Here is a 23,292-nt window from a genome sequence, read left to right on the forward strand (position 1 = left end):
TCAACAGAAACCTCTGAAAAGGAAAAACATAAGACTCTTTTTTTTGCCTCTTTTTTTCTAATATTTTGCTAGTGAACAGTAAAACGGTAACCCCTATCTCCACCAGCAGAGTGACTTCTTAAAACAACAGTGATTTTTATAATTTTTATTCTGTCAGGAATTAAAGTATGGCAAGAACAAGAAAAATAGTTCAAAGATGTTAAAGTAGATATAAATAAAATACACTTTATATACAAAATTATATTCCAGAAATAAATGGGTTATTGCACCGCTTAAGTGTCCTAGGTAGTCTTAAACCATTTGGTAGGGTCTGTTTGCCTTCTGTGCATCCTCCTGTCTCAGATGTTGGACTACAGCTGCTCCACAGGTATTTAAAATCTTGGTCTTAAGGGCTAATGTACATATTTATTGTTGCGCAATGATGCAGTCCCGTGGTGACAAGAGCTACGATAAAGTGTCAGGTTTTGGTACATTAATTCGGAATGATCTTAAATACCAAACTATAAAATATTGTTGCTTTGCTCAAAATTCTTTAGCCTGGAGAAGGCTCCAGGGAGACCTTATTGTGGCCTTTCAATACTTAAAGGGGGCTTAGGAGAAAGATGGAGAGAGACTTTTTACCAGGGTCTGTAGCAAAACGACAAGGTGTAATGGTTTTAAATTAAAAGAAGGTAGATTTAGATTAGATATAAGGAAGACATTTTTTAGTGTGTGGATGGTGAGACACTGGAACAGACTGCCCAGAGAAGCTGTGGATGCCCCACCTCTGGGAGTGTTCAAGGCCAGGCTGGATGGGGCTTTGAGCAACGTGGTCTAGTGGAAGGTGTCCCTGCCCATAGCAGGAGGGTTGGACTAGGTGATCTTCAAAGGTCCCTTCCAACACAAGCCATTCTATGAAATTGCCAAAATTTTCTTTAAAAATTACAATAAAACATCAATTCATCTCTTCAGGCACAAAACCATAGCACTATTAAAGGCAAAGGTCCACATGGGTAGGGCAACTTTAGAAAACCATTATCTTTGGATTTAAAGACTGTTCTTCAGAGGATGAACTACTCTTTCACCTGTCTGGACAGCATCTAGCATGCAAGTGCCATCACACCACAAGCAAGCGGTACAAACCACAAGCAAAATGACAAATTTAACCTAATCACCAACAGGTGTGTCAATAGCGAAGCCTTAGGACTACATCTTCCTTTGAGATTGTGGTACGTTTTATATAATCTTCACCTTAAACAGGCATTAGTCAAACTGCACACTATGTAATCAGCCCCTTGGTTTTCCCAGTTGGGGTTCCATGTTTTTTCCCCAAAAAGCCTTCTGTGGGCTCAGGCTCACAGTAACCAGCCCAGATCTCCCAGTTTCTAGGAGGTCCAACAGTCAATATTGTCATAGTACTCAAGGTACAAGGGGCCCTACAGATTCTCAAGGTATCCCAATTTTAACTCAAAGCTGTTGCTAAGAGGAAGCAGTGATTTGCTTCTAGCTGAACATTTAATTGAATCTTTTATGAATTACATGAGGAAACCAACAATTTCCAACCCTGTAATTATTATTATTATTTGTCCAGCTCACTCACAGCTCTTCTATAAAGAAGCAGGCTTTGGTTCCAGCTGTTGCACAGATGTACACTGGCAGGTGTCAAAAGCAAGGGAACTGAAGACAGGGCTACTTGGACTAAACTGTTAACAGCACAGATCAGCCAACCTTATACGTTCAAATACCTTGCCTGGAAAGTGAATTTCAGTTACTGGTAGACACATTAAAGGGAATAAGAAAATGACAATGTTGAGAACCGGCTTTAATGAAATGAAGAAAGGGTGACAGCTTCCATTAAAATTGCATTTATGCACCACCAGAAAACCTCTAACTTACCAAAACCTAATCTATCAAGTTAGCTTTGTCCTGCCTTACATCTGTTCTCTAAGTAACAGAAACATTCAAGGTAGTACATATATCTATGACGGTAATGTATTAAAGCGGAGGTTAAGGAAAAGCCATTTCACCAGCATTAGCACATCCATGCAAAATGCTACTCACTGAAGCTGCAAAAAAATAAACTATATTACCAGTTTTTAGTTCAGTACTCAGTATTCATAGAGTCATCAGCACAAGGATTCAGATTTCAGACTTTTCTTTAAATCTCAAACGAGGTTTCTTGTTCAAAAAAACACTTGAACACTTATCTCTGTGTCTTTCAGCACTTAAATGACCTGATTTTTGTGCTTCACACTTCTGAAAAATCAGGACGCTTATTTGAATTCATAAGTAACAAGTCAGATGTCCATTGCCTCACTTCCCTATAGACAGAGGCTCTCATTTGCAGCATACAAGGAACACTGGGGGTTGAGATTACAAGACTGCTGTTAATCCTGCTTGATATTAGACAAGCCATTTGTCCCTCCAGAAGCATTACTGCTTTGGCAATAAGTGGATTATAAAAGTGGATTTATTATCAGTCCCTCGATTACTCTGCAGATGTTTTAAATTTATTGCTACCCAGCTTGATGTTCCCTACATTAGCTGTTTTCAAAGTCCTCAAAAACACAGTTTAGCAATTAGAATACATCTTATAATTACTCTTTTTAACAAAAAAATCTATTAGAAGAGAAAGTGCTTTATTAAATAACTATGACTCAAAAGGAAAACACTTTAATCAAAGGACAGAGAAGTTCATTACGCAAATTAAACTATTCAAATGTTGTAACAGGAGCGTGTGTAAGATTTGCAGCAAATCTACCTTAAGTCAAATACATTCCACCAGGCAACACGCCTCCTTAAGCATTTGCTTAAAACTTAGGTACAAACCACAGCACATGCTTAAGTGCCTTCCAGCAATTTCTGCCACACTGGTGTGTAATTCACAGAAGTGAACTCATACAATATAGCACTGATACAACAGTAACGTACCAAAGCATGACATATTTTACTGCACAAACACAATATTTGTTATTTTCACTGTAAGACTGCAGAATATCCTAAACTCCACAAGGATTAATTACCTATACTACCAGTGCTTGTGTTGCCTCATAGCCTCAGCTACCGGACAAGGAAACAAAATATACACAGCTCCTTCTTTCAAAAGCAAAGAAAGGGCAAATTGCCACTGGCAGCCAAGTACTCTTATTTTGAACAAGTCTTCCATCCTTACCTCAGCAAATGCATCTTTCACGAGCACTGAATCCATCTTAAATAGAAAGGGCTGGTGATCAGTGGCACAAAGTCTAGTCGGAGGTCACTAATTAGCAGTGTATCCTAGGGGTCAATAGCAGATCTAATCTTGTTCAACATCCTGGAGCACCTCTCATGAGATGCTGGGACTGGAGCATCTCTTATATGAGGAAAGGCTGAAGAGAGCTGGGGCTGTTTAGCCTGGAGAATCACAGAAGAGAAGGCTCAGGGTGCTGAGTCATGTTATCAAAATATACAAATACCCGAAGGGAAGGTGTAAAGATGGAGCCATATTTTCAGTGGTGCCCAGTCACAGGACCAGTGGCAATGGGCACACACAGAAACACAGGAGGTTCCCTCCAAACCTCAGGAACCACTTTTTCCCTGTGAGGGTGACTGAGCACTGGCACTGGTTGTCCAGGGAGACCATGGAGTCTCTGTCCCTGGAGATATTCAAAAGTCACATGGACATAGCCCTGGGCAATCAGCTGTAGATGAACATGCTTGAGCAGAGGGGTTGGACGAGATGACTGCCAGTGGGTCTCTTCCAACCTCAACCTTTATATAATTGTGTGATATGTTGAAATTTGCTTAAAAGAGGAAAGACACTCCACTGTATTTCCCCTCTTTTTATTATTCTGATTTCTTCCAAAAATAGCATAACAATGTACTTTCAAATGAAATTTCATACAAGAAATCTAACAAAACTAGCTTTGACATGCACAAATTTCAGTGAAACACTTCAGCACTTCTAAAGCGTCAGCATTTTTCAGCTAGTTTCACAAGTACTAATTCTAGCAGACAAGAGAGTCTTGTTTTCTTAATTTCAACAGCAGAACAGACTGGGATTCTACTGCTTTGGTGAAGGTTACAGGTGTTCTTCTATACAATAAACAAAAAACAAAAAAAATCAGGAGTCATGGAGGAAGGAGTATGACCTCATTACAGGGGGAAGGCAACCTCACTACAAACTCAAGTAATTTGAATGCTTAACTCTATAACAGAAATGTTCTTTCCTAGGTTTATTATAACTTTTCAGAATACTCACATACCCTCAGCATTGCATAATTTCATCTCTATGTAAACTATACTAACCAACAGCAGCAAACAGGTACTGTTAGCCCAAGAAGGGAGGAAAACCCATGAAGTACCCATGCCCTCCCATTATTGGCTGGCTACAAGCATGTGGAAAGCGGAGCAAACACCATGTCAGAAATCCCTAAACCAGCTCTAAGAGACCGACAGGAAGTTAAGATGGTAGCTAGAAACCATTCTGCCTACTGATATCATTAGATTACATTCCCAAACAAAATATTTGGCTCTAATTTGGGGGTTGTTATCCACATGCACCAGGGTGTGTACAAACATACGCAGCCCTCCCTCCCAGAATGAACTTCTCGCATCTTCAAATGTTATACAGGCTCCCTCTTCTAATTCATTATCCACTACGTGACCATGTTCTTAATGCCTTAAGGATTGCAATGAGGTTCCCATCACCACCAATAGCTCATCCTTCTGCTGAGCCCATTTGGAACTTTATGAAACAAGAAACACATCCTAAGATCTGTCTAATAAGCTACGAGAGACATTAAAACTACCAAAATTCAGGAGTCTTTAATACAATAGAAAGTGTTCAGTAATCTAAGTTCAGCAGCTGTTATGGATTACCGCATGGGCATATTTGGAAAAACACCACAGATTTAAAACTCTAGAAATTAAATTCTTTCAGAGCAATTTTGTATAGAACAAACCCATTTAATCTTGAAAGCACCATGAAGTGACACTACATATCAGCAAGCACAAAAAACAAGATCATGGGACTTTACCACGTAAACTACACCTTGATTCCCACTAAGGTACATTTACACTGCAGGCTTGAGCACAGCAGAGGTACTCAAATAGACTCAGGTATTATTAGCCACTTAGCTCTGCATGCAATGTAGACATACCCTATATGTCTGAATACATCTCTTTATGAATTAACTAAGCTCCGTGGTACAATATTTAGGCCCTCATTCTGCACCACCAAAGTCAACAGTTATTTTTCCATCACGTTCAGAAAGTGCAGGGTCAGGCTTTAATCACAAACATATTTATATTAACAAAACATTTGTTTTAACATAAAGTTGTGTCAAGTTCAAACGTGAGTTATGCAAGCATGCAGATTGCTTACAAATGCTTAAAAAGACTGGTTCAGAATCTTTCCCATATATACACACACAAGTCCATCTGTCACAGACAGGCAATGTAGCTCATGAGCTTGCTCTAGTTTTTGGTAGTGTCCTGCACACTTCTGATCATTAAAAAATAAAAAAATAGTTGCCACAATGGATTTCTGACCATTCCAACTTGCACATGGATATGATCTCTTCTTGCTGCAACCAGTACATGAAGTTTCACAGTTGCTTCTCAAATGCAAATACCAAGTAAATACCTAAAAAGGAAAATGGAGTATTTAAAGTTTCAGCTTCCTCTGCCACTTAAGTTTTCAAAATGTAAGCAAGTTGATACTCTGCCCAAACAAACTGTTAGCAGATTACTGGGATTATAAAAACTGCTATGGTTTCCCAATGAGTAACTCTAACTCTCAACTCCAGTATGGTTTTAGACAAGTTTTCACAATAGAGCTAAGAATGCACAAAAGCAAACTATTTTAAGTACTGCTGATATAGTTAATGCAAAACTGACTTCAGTTAATGATACTACTGAAATGTGAATGTAATTCATAAATTACTATGCCATTCTACATATAATTAACATACACTGGTGCATAAAAAGTCATTTGCAACTAAGTTTAAAGACTCCATACACACAGTAATGGACAATTACGGGCGAAACAATCAACTTCATTTTTAATTAGAAAGTGAATAAACTCATGGAACAGAATTATTAATTTTTCTCTTGTAAAATACCACAGACAAAGAAAAAGTATTTACAAACACTAGACAGCATTTTCTCAACTCCAGAACAGTACAATACAGAAATGGATATGCTCATAGAGTCTACACCAGCACCCCTGGGAAACACTCTTGGCATATAATCAATGCCAGCTATGTCAGATGTTCATATGCTTCACACCAAACATACGCTAAACCAGTTTCCTGAGACCATGAGTCTAACTACGCATTTATGGATTTCCACTCCACTTTTATTTTACTGGATGAGGTGCAATAGCTACACTACAAATTCAAGACAAGCCTGTTGTATATTCCTCAGTAACTAAGCAAAGTGAAGTTCCATGTAACAAGCAAGCTGTGCTTATATCCTATCAGAAGCCCTGTGGTCCAAATCTCTCTCTGAAAAAAAGAGGCTACGTAGAAAATACAGTCATCACTGAACTTTTAAAGGTATAAAAAGACCCTCTCAACTAGATAGTTCACATAATACTTCTACATTGCTGGAATTAATGCCTATCTTTAAAAATTAGATAATTTAAGAAAGCAAACAGCTTAACTAAAGGGATTTTTTCATTTGTGAATTGAACAGCATTTTTTTTTAAAACCAGTAACACAACCACTATAACTGTCTGCAAAAATGGAAATGCTGGTTGACTGCAGCTACACAGACTTAAGTGACAATCTCTCTAGGAATATTTTTCTTATTCTTAGAATTGTCAGTCCATTATATCCAAGTTTTACTAAACTCAACACTGGAAAAACCTGATGTCAAAAGTTTTCTATGGCACACGCAACATTTCAAAACATATTTAACAACAGCGTATCCTTTTCGATGTCTGAGGCACCGACTTTTTTCTCCTCCCTTTATAAAACATTCAAATACCTCTTCACCATCCATGCTTTAATTGCGTCTTCCTGAAACATATATCACTAGAGGTAAAGAGTAAAGTTTCAGTCCCTGTCTTCCCAAAAGAGATCTGTATTATTTTTTATGAACGTATGTCCCAACTGAGTTTGTTTTGCAGTTGACTGGTAACAGTGTAATATAAAAGTGTACCGAACAGAAGTATAGTATTTAATTCTCTAACACTAGCAACATAATATTGCTATCCTCTTTTCATACATCCTAACTAAGGCTTCCCCAAATTATTTTAGCTCAAATGTTTGTGTGCTAGAAACTACTTAAATAAAGCTAAATTTCAACCTATTTTATGCATTTCTCTCCCAAATTCGTGAGACGTGCACTACACAATCTGGACACAGGCATTTGAATAACATAAGTAATAAAATCCTGTTATATTTAAAATTTGGATTTTCTTCCATAACCAACAGGCTATTTTACAGACCTTACATAGCTGTCATTCAGTCAGTACTGAGTTTTCAAAAAGATACTTACTTGTTGCTTCCCATTCAGATTTACTCAAGGTTCCCTAGAAGGAGACAAAAAAAAAATTATGAAAAAACATCCTGCCTTGCAGTCTAGGAAACCTGTTTTGGTGACACAAAACTGGGAGGAGTGGCTGACATGCCAGAAGGCTGTGCTGCCATCCAGCGAGACCAGGCTGGAGAGTTGGGCGGGGAAAAATGTAATTAAATATAACAAGGGAAAGTGCAGAGTCTTGCATCTGAGTAGGAACAACCCCAGGTTCCAGTATAGGTTGGGGAATGACTTATTAGAGAGCAGTGTAGGGGAAAGGGACCTGGGGGTCCTGGTGGACAGCAGGATGACCATGAGCCAGCATTGTGCCCTTGTGGCCAAGAAGGCCAATGGCATCCTGGGGTGTATTAGAAGGGGGGTGGTTAGTACGTCGAGAGAGGTTCTCCTTCCCCTCTACTCTGCCCTGGTGAGACCACATCTGGAATATTGTGTCCAGTTCTGGGCCCCTCAGTTCAAGAAGGACAGGGAACTGCTGGAGAGAGTCCAGCGCAGGGCCACAAAGATGATTAAGGGAGTGGAGCATCTCCCTTATGAGGAAAGGCTGAGGGAGCTGGGTCTCTTTAGTTTGGAGAAGAAGAGACTGAGGGGTGATCTCATTAATGTTTATAAATATATAAAGGGTGAGTGTCACAAGGATGAAGCCAGGCTCTTCTCGGTGACAACTAATGATAAGATAAGGGGCAATGGGTGCAAACTTCTTCTCAGTGAGGGTGCCAGAGCACTGGAACAGGCTGCCCAGGGAGATTGTGGAGTCTCTTGCTCTGGAGACATTCAAAACCCGCCTGGACACATTCCTGTGTAGCCTTATCTAGTTGTTCCTGCTCCAGCAGGGGGATTGGATTGGACTAGAGGATCTTTCAAGATCCCTTCCGATCTCTAACATTCTATGATTCTGTGATACTCCTAGCTCAGCCTGTCAGATGAAAACAGGGCAAGTGCACAAGTAAAAAGCTGCTACCGTTTATCCTACCAAATAAGCACGACAAGGAAACAACAAGATGGTTTTCTGCTCTGTCAACTCCAATCCCTTCCAGTGAGTCCTCACTGGGGGCATGACTTATCCTATATGCTATCAACTGACCAATCCTGACCAAATGATTCATCTTTTAAAAGGCTAGGAAAAAAAGGCTTGTTCAAGCAGATTTCTTCTTTTCCAGGTGACACAGCATTAGGCAAAAGAGGTCTTTAGTCTGACTTTATCATTCTCCATTGTTTAATGGAAGCTATTTTCTTTTTATAATTTTTAGATTTCAAATACAGAAAGCAGGTTTCTTTTCCCTGTTGATGTAGGATTTTATATACAATAAAAGGAATAAATCTTCAAGAATTCAGAACATGAACAGTAGATAAACCAAAGATGAAAAAAAGAAAATCCAAGTGGAAAAACTTCAAGCTGATCAGCCTCATGCTGTGTCTATGACAAGGAAATAGGATGCCACTTATCAGTCAGTGCATATGATTTCACTAAAACTATTATTTTTACTCAAACTAGTCTACGATTTTGGTTCTGTCTTGTCGAAGAGCCTCAACACATAAAAAAGACTGAAAAAGGCCAACATTGCTGGTCAGGAACCATACAGCATCAATAGTTAGGTTGAAACAAGCCTGACTCTCTGCTCTCCTGAATAGCTAGCCTGGCTACAGATGGAGAGGGAATAGCCAAATGGCAGCAGTTCCTGGGGAAAAATGACAGCAGGCATCCTGTCCTCCTGCTCGCTTCCCCGGAACAGCAGCTGTGCAGGCTCCTGCCCACCATGCACCCAACTCTGAGACCAATACAGAAGAATTAAAGGCTGGGAGAGGACCAGCTGCAGACAACTCCAACACTGCCATGTCCTGCTAGGACTATGGAAGAAAGAAAAACCCTTTATAAAAACATGAGAAAGACAGCAAGCTCTGAAAGGCAGCATGTGAATTGGAAGACAGGAGCAGAGGCAGAAAAAACATATTTCATTGGACCACTGATCTAAAATCTAATATGACCCCCATTAAAGATGGTTCAGTATTCTTTTATTTCTAAAGTCACAAATCAAGCTGCCAAAACAGGAGAAATGCAGAAACATACAAGACAGGATAGCGGACTAAGTTTTGTACAAGGTAAGATTATGATCATCACAAAGTAAGTTTCTTTTATTTGCAGAATGTGAACAGAATATCTTATTCAATAAAATCGAGGGAGGAAATACGTTAATTTAGTTTTATGCGTGTAGGACTAGCATAATTCTATCAGCTCAGTTAAAAAAAAAATGAAGGCACAGTAGATTTAAAAAATAGCGTTTACAGAACTTTAATAAAATTTGCTGAGAAGGAACGTAGATCATCTTCACCCAAAAAGACAACAGAAAAAACAATGTTTAAGATTTCAAATGCATATAGTATTATGAAGTAAGTTTTCAACTCTCCCATCAGAGGATTAAAAGAAGAAAACTAAAGCTTTAGATCTGTAGTGTGAAGATCCACAAACACAAGAAAATTCTTCAGATTAAGATGAGTTATGTTAGAACACCTACCAAAGAAGATGGCAAAATATCTTTTCCCTTTTGCATTTATACAAATTTCTTAACAGCTACCAAATTAAGTGAATTTGATTATTTGAGTATGGGGTATATGAACTCCTCAGCCTTGCAGCTCTATGATTTTTCAGTCACAGATATGTTCATACCAACTTCATGGCAGCTAAAATGAAGGAGGCACCACATGTCCAAAAGACCAGAACCTCAGTTTCAGACACCATTTGCTCTAGTGAAGTAAGAAAGAACTTACCAGTGGTAACTTTGCCTTGCCATCTTTGATGAACTCTTTTGCATGCTCATAATCATCAGGTTTATCAGAAACGAGCCTGGAATCACCAAATGTAGAATATGGCTGGAGAACATAAAGAAAAAAATAAATATTAATTGCGTAGTAAGATACATTAATCACATCAGTCGAGAGTTTATCATAACATAGCCTGGAATGGAAGTCAGTAATTATTATGAGGATCTTAAATTTATATCTCTCCTTTATAGCACCTACAAGATCAGGTCTGATATTCCCTACCTTCCATAAAATCTGACACCCAGTATTTATAAATTAACTTTTATCCTTATGTCTCCAACACAGGGGAAACAGAATAACTATAAAAATTATTCTCCATGTATAGCTCATAACCTAGAGATACCCTCTTTTAGAACAGCAACTGAATAATCCAGCATCTCTTAAGCGGAAGTACTAAGAAATGAGCAACAAAGACTTCACGCAGAATGCTTAAAATGCTTCAGTAACACAAAGGAGCTGTAACAGAAGTATACAACTGATTCTTCAAAACTAGTATGTACTTATTGAGTATCCCAGTTACTGCATAATGGTCTGTAGTTAACAATGCAGTACCTCAACTTTAACTGGCCACTAATTTAAGACAACTATCTCTTTTTGAAGAACGCAGCTGGTATCTCAAAGACTGCATTCACCATGCTACTGCCAATACGAGCCCATACAAAGCACTGTTCCTTCCAGACTCCACAAGAACAGTCAAGTCCACTTGCAGCCCATGTGACTCCGTTTAATAAGTCACCAAATAGTTTTATGCTGAAAAATTCTACTGTTTTGAGGAAGGAGGGAAACACAGAACTGTGAGTAAAACCAAAGCATCAGAGAGGGACCCATGCTGGAGTAGGGGAAAAGTGTGAGGAGCAACAAGTGGCAGAGACAAAATGTAAGAGATGGACCACAACCCCCCATTCATGGTCCCCCTGTGCTGTGGGGCAGGGAGAGGAGGTGGAAAGGTCAGAAGTGAAGGAGAGAAGTAGAGCCTGGGAACGAGTGGATGGGGAAAAAGTGCTTTTAGTTTTCTTTGTTTCTCACCATCCTACTATTTTTTTTTAGCATATTAAATTAATCTTTTCCAAGTTTAGCCTGTTTTGCCCAGGATGGTAACTCCTACACAATCTCCCTGTCTTTATCTTGACCCATAAGGTTTTTTTGTATTTTCTCCCCTTGTCTCATTAGGAAGAGGGAGTGAGAGCATGTCAGCGAGTGTCTGGCAGCCAGTCAAGGTCAATCTACCATAGTTGTACTCTCAGCCACAGGAGTTCAGTTCTTCCCTTGGTGGCCCTTAATTTATTGCACAATGTTCACAACAGGAGTTTCAATTATTGCACAAATAATTAACATGATGTAAAATACTATTTAAATGAAACACGTTAACTCCATATTTACCTCCAAGGCCTGCATTCTCCTTAACAGCATTTTATGCTCACCATTCTTGATTTTTTCTTCATAGAATTCTCTAAATGTCATTTTGTAGACCAGTTTCATACCATGCTTCTTTGCCATTCTGAAAAACATTAAGATTAATTAGGGAACCTGCAAAATTATTGTAGTTTTATTTTCAAAGGAACCATTTTATGCTACAGTGACATCTTACGGTATTCATTAGGATTACACTCTTTCTATTTTTTTTTTTTTTTTTTTTTTGTAGAGACACTTAGATGAAAAAAACTGCACCACCACCACAAACTGTATTTTTTTGAATTAGGACAACAGAACTCCACACAGAAGTCATAACAAACATTTCAATAGGAAAATGTCTCCCAATATACAGAAATTGGTAAGTTCCATTTGAACTTCTAGATAGACTACACTATTTTCCAGGCAGTATCATCACCCTGCCATGTCAGCTATCATGGATGTATTACAAGAACCTCTTTGTATGAGACTGGGTGCCTTACACCTCAATTATAGTAGAAACTGTGGTCATACAACACTGGAGTTACAGGTGTCAATGACAGATCCTGGTATTTTTCAGAGAGAACTACAAATGAAGTGTGTGAAAGCATACAGGTTTGAACGGAAAGCTTAATAGTGTTTAACAACAATGCTGAGCTTCAATGGCAAGAAAAACCCCACACGGAAACATTTGTCTGTACCTCAGGACACAGGCTGGGAAAGGCAAATCTGAATTCACAGAGGTAACAGCAAAATGTATGCTCACAGATGAAGAAGATTTAGAGAAAGAAAATATAAGTCATAGGAAAAATCCTACAACATCCAAAGAAAGCTGGATAAGACAAGAAAGAAACATCATGATGAAGAGGGCTTGCTGAAGGACTAAAGAAAGGTAGAATCAAACCCCCAAAAAAGTTAAGATTCAAGAAGAGTAAGTTGACAGTGCTAAAGGTTTGCTGACACATCCATCATATCAGATACAGACATTCCAGTGTGAGACCTAGTTTAAGTCTTCACAGCTTCTGACCAGGGCACCTCCAACTGAGTGCAATGGACAGATTATAGTTGTGGATGGAAATGCAAGAAACCTCCTTATTTGTAGCAAAAACAAAAAATGAAAACCTGAAAAATATTGTAAGAAGGCCAAAATATAATTTTCTGCAAGTATTATGTGATGACACACAAGCTAAACAAATGCTTATTGTGTTTCACAGCTTTTATTGTACAATGAATTCAAAACTTAACTTACTCTTCCAGTAATGGAAAGTAAACCAAGAACTCAGGGACATCAACCACTTCTTCCAAGTGGAAATCATACTTGCACCCAAACAAGGGATATTCTCCCTTCTTTTCAAATTCTACACGGTACACCTCATTCCCAAATGAATTTGTTTCTGAAGCTTCAAGTCGCTTTCTATAAAAGGAGACATAAACAAATATTAATTGACCAATTTTTTAATTTTACAGGCAGAGAAAGCTATGTGTAAGAGGCCTGAAAATGTTTCTCCCAGAACTACAGCTTTCAGTGATCTCTGTAGTTTCTCACATCTCTTATTAGATAAGGCAATGGAACAATGAAATGAAGCAGCATACTAGGTTTTAACAGCTTATCATTCCCGTACAACACACCAAGGACTAAATGGACCTAGGAAAATAACCTTTAGCCCAGACACAGTCTACATGGACAAGTCAGGCATCTTGGAACAACCACAGCAAAACTCTGACAGTTATTCCCCAGGCTGTGGTTATTTTGTCACTATTTAAGTTGCTACAGAGGGTTTATGTATGAAGATCCAGAAGAGCCATGGGTACAAGAGACATGGATTAGTACAGATTTACATATTTGAGTAAAGTTAATGAGTAAGATTTTCTTGTCTAGAATCCAAAATTGTTGCAAAAAACCTGCTTTTATTTGCACAAACCTATCAGAGCACTGCAAGAATGACTATCACTTAACAATACTTCACAGACTTTGTAAAGACTAATAGAATATAAAAGTACTTACACGAGTTCAAAGCTATTTGGAGTTGTGCCAATGAAATACCCTCCAGGAGAGAGGTTCCCACAAGCATTTTTAAGCATCATGTCAGCCTGCTCATATGTCTCAAATGAGTAATGGTAAACAAACTGGCAGCTGCAAATGTCAAAGCGCATATCTGGATCACTGTATTTGGAAGACAAGAGATCCTGAAAGAGATTAAAAAGAAAAAAGAAAACTTGATACGAAAGCTACAGAAACAAGCATGATTCACTTAAATCTTCCAACAAATATGCTACTCCCATAATTCTGAAGTTTTTCCTTTCAGCCCCCATCCCTTCACAAGTTCAACCAGAACAAGATGAAAAAGGTAAGAGTAAGAAAAAGTCCTCTGCTACACAGAAAACTATACACAACGTTTGGGAACAACAAGAATACATATTAACATTTCAAAGTTTATGTGTCCTTCAATTTCTTTCATGTTGGCGAGTAACATCACTACACCTGGAAGGCCAAAACCCAAGGTTAGTTACCTAAGAGTCTCCAGAGATATTTTACTGCTGAGGGTTTATAACCAGCCACTGTTTGGCTAGAAACAACTATTATAATAAAAAGAATTTTCAGTTTACCAAGTCTCTGTAATGAGAACTGACCCATTGAACATATAATTGAGAGGAGGAGGGGTTGTTTTAAACATGGCAATTTGCCTGCCCACCAAGTTGTATTTGTCTGTATTCTCACACATATACGAACACACTCCTCCCCACCCCAGACCAACCAAGCAGTAGCTCTGAAGAACCTGGAGCCCTTGGAATTTGTCAGGTTGCCACAGTTTGACCCTGTACTCGCCAGTTCGCTAACTCTTCTTGATCAGGCTTCTTTTATACAATACTAGTACCCATCATAAATAACACAGGAGTACACAAGTTCTTCCCAAGGCTCACGATATGCATTCCATATGCAAAATATTTCACACTTAGCAGTTCCCCCAGACTTCCCACTCACTCACTCACTCCCAGTGTCTCCCAGTCCATGCCACATGCTGTCAACATTCTGTGTGTGGTAAGACAAAAACAGACACTTCACATACCCATAGCAATGTTATCTGTCCATTTACTCCCCCTCTACTTTTGAGAAAGAGAGATACAGGAAACTGAGAAATAAATATGGGCAGAATTGGACAAGTTGTGAGATTTTATCATCTACATTGTATATAATGCAGAGATACAAAGTCAGGGAGATAAGCATTTGTATGAATGGACAGACAAAACATGCAACAGAAAATACATGTGTATATAACACTGAGCTGTAACAGCAACGTGAAACTATCCCCAGCCAAGGTTCCCTCCTCTTTACCCAGACTGTAACTGTGAGCCAAGAGAGATGACCTGGAACCTGCAACAGACTGTATTCTTGAGAAGGAGACGCAACAAGAATTCAAGCCAACAGCCTTTCCTGCAAGGCTGGGAATAAGAGTTTCAGTCTTTCCACAGATATGCTGGAGCCAGGTAGGCTCTGTCCCTCAGCCTGCACCAGCACAGCATGCTCAGCCTGCATTTCCAAGAAGCAAATGCAGTGCTAGTTACAAGACTGTGTCCTAAGCCTCAGCAATGTATTCAATATCACCTCCAGACAGTCTCAAAAATCTGTTCTATCACACAAGTTTTGAAATATGTATTGTAGTAACTAAAATGCTGCTACAAAAAAATACTAGGATAAATAAAATATATAAGTCAAATCAGAAAATGTCCCTTATTCATCCTAGCATAAAAAGCACACATTCACAAAGTTTCCGACATCCTATGTTGGCTCCCAGAACTACAGAAGTAAGTAGTCATTCCCTTCCCCTTGTCAAGTGAATGAAACTGAAAGTACCAGATCTATTATCTGGAAAAGACATTCAGGCTTCAAGAATGTCACACCTGTAACCATGTATGGTTGATTCTCCTGATGTTACAACAATTTGGTCTTAAAAATATACAGCACTACCATCACTTCCCATACTTGCTTAACACAAGAATGTTACATCTCCAAAATATTATAAAGCATAGGAACTGTACCTTGGTACTATCTGCTTGTATAAATTCTGCATCAAATATATGCTCATTATAACGACATCGGGCTTTCATGTCTTCATATCGCTGCTTGCACTGTTGCACAGAAATGTCAGCAATATCTATATAGAGAAATTTAAAAAAAAAAAAAAAAAAGTAAACTGCTCCCCAAACAAGAAAACTGTCACGATTACTGGAATACAGCAGATCCATTATGCAGGGATAAAAGTTGATCTTCGATCACACTTTGATGGGAACAAATACTTACTTCCAATTCGTATGAAAGGAATTTAATTTGCAGGAGGTGTTTGGGATTATAACACTGTCATTTTTAGGTCTTAACTTCAGACAAAAGTTGTAACCTGAAGATTTTAGAAAGCTCTCATCCCCAAAAGGGCAAAGCAAGCCTCCAAAAGTTCAAGTGATGGATACAAGGTGATTGATACCAAGTGCTGTCAGTATTAAGTGTCTAGGATGCATTAGCTAAAACAGTTCAGCTCCCAGAGTTTTTCCAACAGTACTGAAAGCTCTTCATCTTCATATAAATATACAAGACATTGAAATGCAACTATTTATGATATATGCTACTATATTGCACCATGGGAATTTTTTAAAGACTGTTCCTCTGTCAGGCATAGTGTTTCAACTAAATAATATTAAAACTAACAACATGCAATAAATTTACATAAGAACTTTGTAAGCAAATTCATTAACTGTATTTGAAGACTGACAACTGAAAAAGAGAGGCAAGACAGAACTGTAAAATGTAGAATACCCAGAATAATTCCCATTAAAGCAAGTTCATTAAATTTTTGTATCTGTTGAATCTGAAGTTAAGTAATGCTTCCTTGGATTATCCACGGCATGCTTTTTGGGAGAAGGGAAGATGGTATCTCCTTCTCAACATCTAAACAAACTATTTAAACAAAACATCATTTAATCAGCTTTCAGCTCTTCCACTTTCTGAGTCTGAAAATCTTTGGCAGACTATAACAACCAAGACTATTTTTTGTCAAACCACTGTGCGGTTTGCTTGATTTTTTAAATGCAACTCTTATGTGCGCATTTTCAGAATGGTTAAAAACACTACAGGAGATTAGACATGGGAGAAAATACATAAACCAAAATATGTCAACCTTTTCCCCAGTGTTACACTTTGCCTAAAACAATCTGTGGTAAGTGTATGTTTCTTTACTGATAGCAGCTTTTATTTATGAGTTGAACTGAAATCTCATGACCCAGAACATCAACGGTTCTTATATTTACGCTGGCAATCAAGTTGATGTCTTCAGGTTAAAAGAGAAAAGACAACTTTTTGACAGATTCTTGGGCTTACTAAAAACACGAAATAATAAAAAACAGGAAATGTGCATGTTTTACCCATAAAACACTGGTGTACTTTCCCTGGAAAGTTATTGTGTCTTCTTACCAGTACAGACAAGTTTTTTAATTCTTCCTTTTTTCCATTTCAGTAAGTCTCCACCTTTGCCACATCCTAAATCCAAAACAGTTATATCATTCTTTTTCCGTCGTACCCTGTCTATAAATTCACCTAGAAAAATAAGAAGAGAGAATGCATATAGTGGTCTCTGTAATTCACTTGTATTGTAGAGATCCCTAAAGGACCAAAAGGATTTGAAAATTTTAAAACATCTCAGAATTTCCTTTGCCTGTAAGTCTTCCTAAAATCACAGACTTAAATCTCTTTTTCTAGAAATGACTAATGATGAAAGGAATCACAAACTTATAAAACAATGGAGAAGATAATGAATTTTTTCTGTGCTTAATGTGCTTTGAATGTAATGTGACTGGAGCTCTGAATTGTTTCCCTGGCAGACATAGGCAAAACAACCACCCTGTGCGTAAGTGGGGAAACAGGGCTCCCTTTCATTACCATTATAATGAAGGCAGGTGTTATTTGAAAGTATGAGAAAGCCTTCTGCAAAAGAGAAAATGCCAATTAAATGAATCAGCCACAACTTTTCCTTGTGGTCACATTACAAACGTGCATAATGGTCTCAGTCTCTACTTCCAAGAACACTAGCTACTTATTTACTATCTTTTTACCCTATATATACAGATTTGATTTTCTATTCTATCTCTACTCTGTCTAGGTAATCTTTGCTCTGACTGATGTTGACATATTATGCAAACATATGAGCATGCTAGCAACTCTTCTTCACAGTAAGAGATCTGAAATATGCTTGGATACAACTGCTATAACACCACACTACCAAAATTCATCATGACTGAAAGGCTTCAACACAGGCTCCAGGAACAGCTTTATGTAAACCAAAATATTGCTTCTAACGGCTCTGATACAACACAACAAAAAGCAGCATGCTAAGGCAAACGGTGCCAACATCTCCTGGCATGGCTGGCTCCCTCTTCATGAATCTGTGGTGCTCTGCCAGTAATTCTTTTCTTTGTTTGCAGATACCTCATGGTTTTGTTCCCTCACTTTTGAATTAGTTTGTGGGATAGCAGACTTTGTCTTTCATTAAAAGCTGCTGATTCTTAAAGATCTACATCCTCTAGTTTTTCCTATTTTTAAACCATTGACTGTGGGTAATGAAATATTCATGCGTTCAAGTTTCCTACAGAATTGCGTAATCTAGACCTGAGGACAGACTGCTTTGGAAAATGGTTACGAAATCATTTGAGATAGATTTAAATAACAAGAACAGCTCAATCTAACAAAGAGATTATTTATGATTTAAAGCTGTACCTTTCTCTTTTAAAATATCACAAAGAAGAACAGTTTCCAGTAGGAACCTTTTCTATTTTTCAAGTCAGCTGAATCTTTAAGCATGTATTTAGCACTCCAACAATATAAAACACTATCACAAAGATTCAAAATAAAATATCTTCTATTGCACTTGAAAATCTTACTATGTAATAAGAGACAAAATGCCATAATGAACATCAGAAAGCTGGAAAAAAAAGTTACATTTTGATACAAAAATTAGTTACATTTTATTAAAGTCTCAGCAATCAATTAAGGAACCTTACCAATGAGGACACTCTTTGTCCAATTATTAAAGTTTCGGAGGTAGAATATACGAGACTGGCTACGTTTTTCTAGCCCAACTTCTTGAAGTTCATTATAATGTGCAGCTACAGCTTGCCCATGGCCTATCTCACGCTGTAGAAATGAGAGAAGGAATAGATTCAAGCAGTGAATTATTTTTATTATTTTTTCATTTAATCAAAAGACATGCTCACTTTAAGGATTTAATAAAGTAAACAAGTAATACTCTGAAAAGCACCATTACTATATATATAGAATCATTTCCCATATCTGTCCTGGTACTGACGTCAGTACTTCAACTATCACAGAGACAACTCCCTTAAAAATTTAATCCCCTTTTCAGTTGAAGTCATTTCTGATGGATGATGCCCAGCACCTTTCCTTCACAGAAATACTTAACCTTCAGTTCTCTAATACTCTCACCATTCTCAAAGAGTCAGTTTCATTCCCCTTAAGCCTGGGATTGAAGAGGATATTCCTTCTCAAGGAGTCTTATTTCAGCTTTAAGCTTCTTCAAATATCCTGATTCAGAAATTCAGTGTTTACATCTAACAGAAGTCTATAAGTAGCAAATTTAACCAAAAGGCCAACTAGCTGATATTGCATAAAACCCGAGGAGGGTGATCACACTGCCAGAGCTTTAAACAGACCATGGTAAGGGAGAGTAATGACTTTACAACAGTATCCCTTTTAAAGCTTAACAGTAAGCTGTAGAAATGTCTCTGTTTTAGCTTTAACTGTAAATAGTCCAAGAGATTTCTGTCACCTGTGACAGAGAGAAGCAGTCTACATGCAGATATTATGCTCTTAACATTCCTTCACCTTGAAAAAAAACCTTCAGTTATATATATGAAATTAAAATAAAATAACAGAACATGGAGAACCAACACAAATTCTGTGAGGCACAAGCGTTTGACATAACAGTACAAATTAGAATGAAGGATTCTCAGCTAAAACCCACCAACATGCTACAAAGCCCCAGCCAGTATGAGTTTACACAGCAACTAAAAGCATTCCCAACAGCTGACTACAAACATCAACACCTCATTATCTTATTATTCAAATAGCAGTTCAAGCAAAAAGAAGGTTTGACTGACTTAACATACTACATGAAATCTTCAGTGTTTCATATACTTTTGGTAACCTTCAGAAAGAACAGAGACACTTGTCCGGAACCACTATGCCCCATCATCTGTTTAGTATCACACTCAGCTGACTGATGCTAACAAATATTTTGACTATTTCTAGTCTTTTCTAGAGTAAGCACAGATGGCTCCCTGAATGGTGGCAGACGGTGACAGAAGTTAGAACAGCTGACTTTGACAAGTGCAGGAGACATATTCATACAATCCCCTAACAGATCTCAGCTGCTGCACAGTTGCAAAGAGCCATCAGCAATTACATCTAGATGCTGGCAGCTGTGTTCAATGCAATCACCTCTCTACACCCTTAAGCTATACAAGAATAATGTATTACTTGTCCATCTAAAACTTTTTCTAGAAATACCTTATTAAAAAGATGAAAGGGTTAACAATGTTTCTACCACACCAAAGGGCCCCCTTTATTTCAGCAGATTGCTTAGCCATAAATTAACATCCTGGAAAGATTCCGAACAGAGAAATAAAACATTATGTCAAAAATATTTTCTAACTATACTTACATATCCGAAAAAGGTCAAAATTAGACTGGGTATTACAACATCAGTTTCTACATGCCCATACATAATAAATGACAGCGTCATATATAACTTACCCTTTTCACCCTCCCAGTTAAAAGGATATTTTATGCTACTCTCACAGTCTTAATTAAAAAAAAAAATAAAAATTTTAAAAAAAGAAAAAGCATTTGTAAACCTTTCAGTACTTCACTTTCCTAACAGTCATACTGAAATTATATCACAGAGGACGCAGTTTGTTGAATTTTCTAAATTATATAATACCTTATTGAGGAAACTAAAGGACAAAATTATCTTATGGAAGAACCTCCCATGCACAGATAACAATGCTAACAGACAGGATAACAACATACAAAACATACCAATTCAAGACACGACTTAGACTAATGCCAGTAAACCCTACACTAGACTACCAGATTGCTACCACATAGACAGTCATGAAACAATAATCTTCAGATCAGACTAAGCATGTGCTGAGATCAGTTTTCCTAACATTCTAATTACCAGCCCTCCTTCTCTTCCATTAAGCCCAAGATAACTTCTGCACCTGTTACTTTACCAGAAAGCTACCTGTACACTTTGACATTCAGTGTTTCATGCTGGTTCGTAGATGTTTAGCATAAATATTTTCAATCTTTTCTTGAGCTAAGGCTTTGAAACAGGTATTTGAACATGGCTCAAAACAAATAATACTCACTACTTTCTTAGGAGGCTCATCTTCAAGATCTAAATTCTTCCTTTTTGCTCTGCTGTCTTGATTACCAATGTCATCTTCTTTTTCATTTTCAGTCGAGTGCGCTGCACCTGAAGTTGAACTATCGCCTTCCTGACCAACACCTGAATCTGCCTCTAAAGGATGAGGTGTTTTCTCCACTTCTTCATCCAAACTTTTCTCTATTTCCTGTTCTTCTGTCTTGGTTACATCAGCCATTTTTGACAGGTTAATCTCCTTGTCCATTGATCAGAATGGAAATCTATAGAGGGAAAAAAAAAAACCCACAACACCAACTATTTTCAGTATTGAATTTCACTTACTTGTGGTTACAGTCAAGACTTTCAGTCATAATACTGGCATTATAAAAACATAACATGCCTTTGCCCCAGACAACATGTAGGCTTCAAATTTGACTGGTTATTTAATAAAGATAGCACAATATGTGGAATTTTAAAGTACTCTCCTTATAATTAAATCTTTACTCTTCATGTTTAAGTCTTTCTTACTGATTCAACTGCAAAGTGTTATTGTTTTCGAGGCTGCAATCTCCCTTTCCTCCTCCTCATAAAAAGTAACCTATAAATCATAGAATCACAGAATCATTTTACTTGGAAGAGACCAAGATCAAGATCTTTGAGTCCAACCATAACCTAACTCTAGCACTAAACCATGTCCCTAAGAACCTCATCCATGTGTCTTCTAAACACCTCCAGGGATGGTAACTCAACCACTTCCCTGGGCAGCTTGTTCCAATGCCTGACAACACTTTCTGTGAATAAATTTTTTTTAACCTTCTCTGGCACAACTTGAGGCTGTTTCCTCTCGTCCTATCACTTTACATTTAGAAACACAAGCTGACGGAGTATATTTTCAAATGGATACCCTCAAACAAAAAATTAAGGTGGTTTTTAAGAGCAAATTTTCATATCAGCTGTGGATTTTCAAGTTTCCCAAGAATACCCACTATGCCTCAAGCTTCATTAAGATTCTTCAGGTGTCGCTGCATCTCTGTATCTATACATTCTATACATTCAATCACTGCTACAAAACTCATTTAATCTCCAGCACATCCTAGCCTTCTCCATATCATAACTGGGAAACATGGTGCTTCCTTTTTAATACAGCATAGGAGAGGATAATTTGGCAACTACTTTTCTAAAACAGTGGCCTATTTCAGTCTAACAAAAAACATGCACACACCACTATATCTAGGCTGAAGTCTCCTAATGAAAGCCAAAACATATGCCCTAAGTGGAGCACTACAGAGACTCCAGAACAGTTTTCCTCGAAACAGATGGCCTCAAAGTATAACTTATAGTTTTTCCACTGCGGTACAGCATCTAACCCACGCTACCAAAGAGGCACATCCTTTCTTATCTTCACTTGGCTGCTCCGACAAGTTTACCAACTAAATTCAGAAACTAGCAAAATTTCAGAGTCAACGATGGCAACCAAGCTGCTGGCTTTCGGAGCCAGTGATGGCAACCAGGGGTCAGCTTTTTCCGAAGAAAAGCTGGAGAACTCAAAGCGCCGGGGGCGGGGTGGGGGACAGGCGGGACGGGACAGGACGGGACGAAATGCGAAGAAGCAACAGACGCTGTAGCAGCAACCCCCACCCACCCCGTTAGCGGCCCTGACCCTCAAGATTCCCTCGCGGGGGGGCTGCGCAGACCGGGCGCTCCCGCAGGCCGGCCGCCGTGGCCCGGGCCGTTTCTGAGGCCTCCAGGAGCCCGCTGAGGCCCGGCCCCGCAGGCCGGCCGCCGTGGCCCGGGCCGTTTCTGAGGCCTCCAGGAGCCCGCCGAGGCCCGGCCCACCGCAGTAACGGACAAAGCGCGCGCCGCCGCCGCCGCCACACCACCCAGGAGTCCCGGCGCGGCCGCAGCCGATTGGCAGCGCAACCGCCCTCCCCACCTGACCGCGAGGCCGAGGGCCCGGGGCCCGGGTCCCGCCTCCCGCACGCCCCGCGCCGCCACCCCGCCCGGACCCGCCCCGCTCCCCTTGTCCCCGCCGGCGGGCCGCCCGGGAGGGCGCGCAACACTCACCCAGCCCGGCGCTCCGCCATCTTGTTTGCGGAAGTGACGCCGTCGCAGCGCGGCGGGCAAGAGCGGCGGCGGCGTCACATCCGGG

General features: G+C 39.0%; 1 protein-coding gene across 1 annotated transcript; it reads right to left on the reverse strand.

The window, feature by feature from the left end:
- Positions 1-3,663: 3,663 nt before the first annotated feature.
- Positions 3,664-23,274, reverse strand: RNMT (RNA guanine-7 methyltransferase). The gene is made up of 11 exons (XM_065627233.1): positions 23,208-23,274; positions 21,148-21,424; positions 18,757-18,889; positions 17,174-17,296; positions 15,751-15,866; positions 13,718-13,899; positions 12,962-13,126; positions 11,704-11,821; positions 10,270-10,371; positions 7,465-7,498; positions 3,664-5,605 (listed from the first exon to the last, which is right to left on the reverse strand). The coding sequence occupies exons 2-11, from the start codon at positions 21,406-21,408 to the stop codon at positions 5,568-5,570; spliced, it is 1,272 nt and encodes a 423-aa protein (XP_065483305.1). The 5' UTR covers positions 21,409-21,424; positions 23,208-23,274; the 3' UTR covers positions 3,664-5,567.
- Between the last annotated feature and the right edge of the window lie 18 nt (positions 23,275-23,292).

The sequence above is a fragment of the Caloenas nicobarica genome, chromosome 2 (assembly GCF_036013445.1).
Source record: "Caloenas nicobarica isolate bCalNic1 chromosome 2, bCalNic1.hap1, whole genome shotgun sequence".
Classification (NCBI taxonomy): Eukaryota; Metazoa; Chordata; class Aves; order Columbiformes; family Columbidae; genus Caloenas; species Caloenas nicobarica.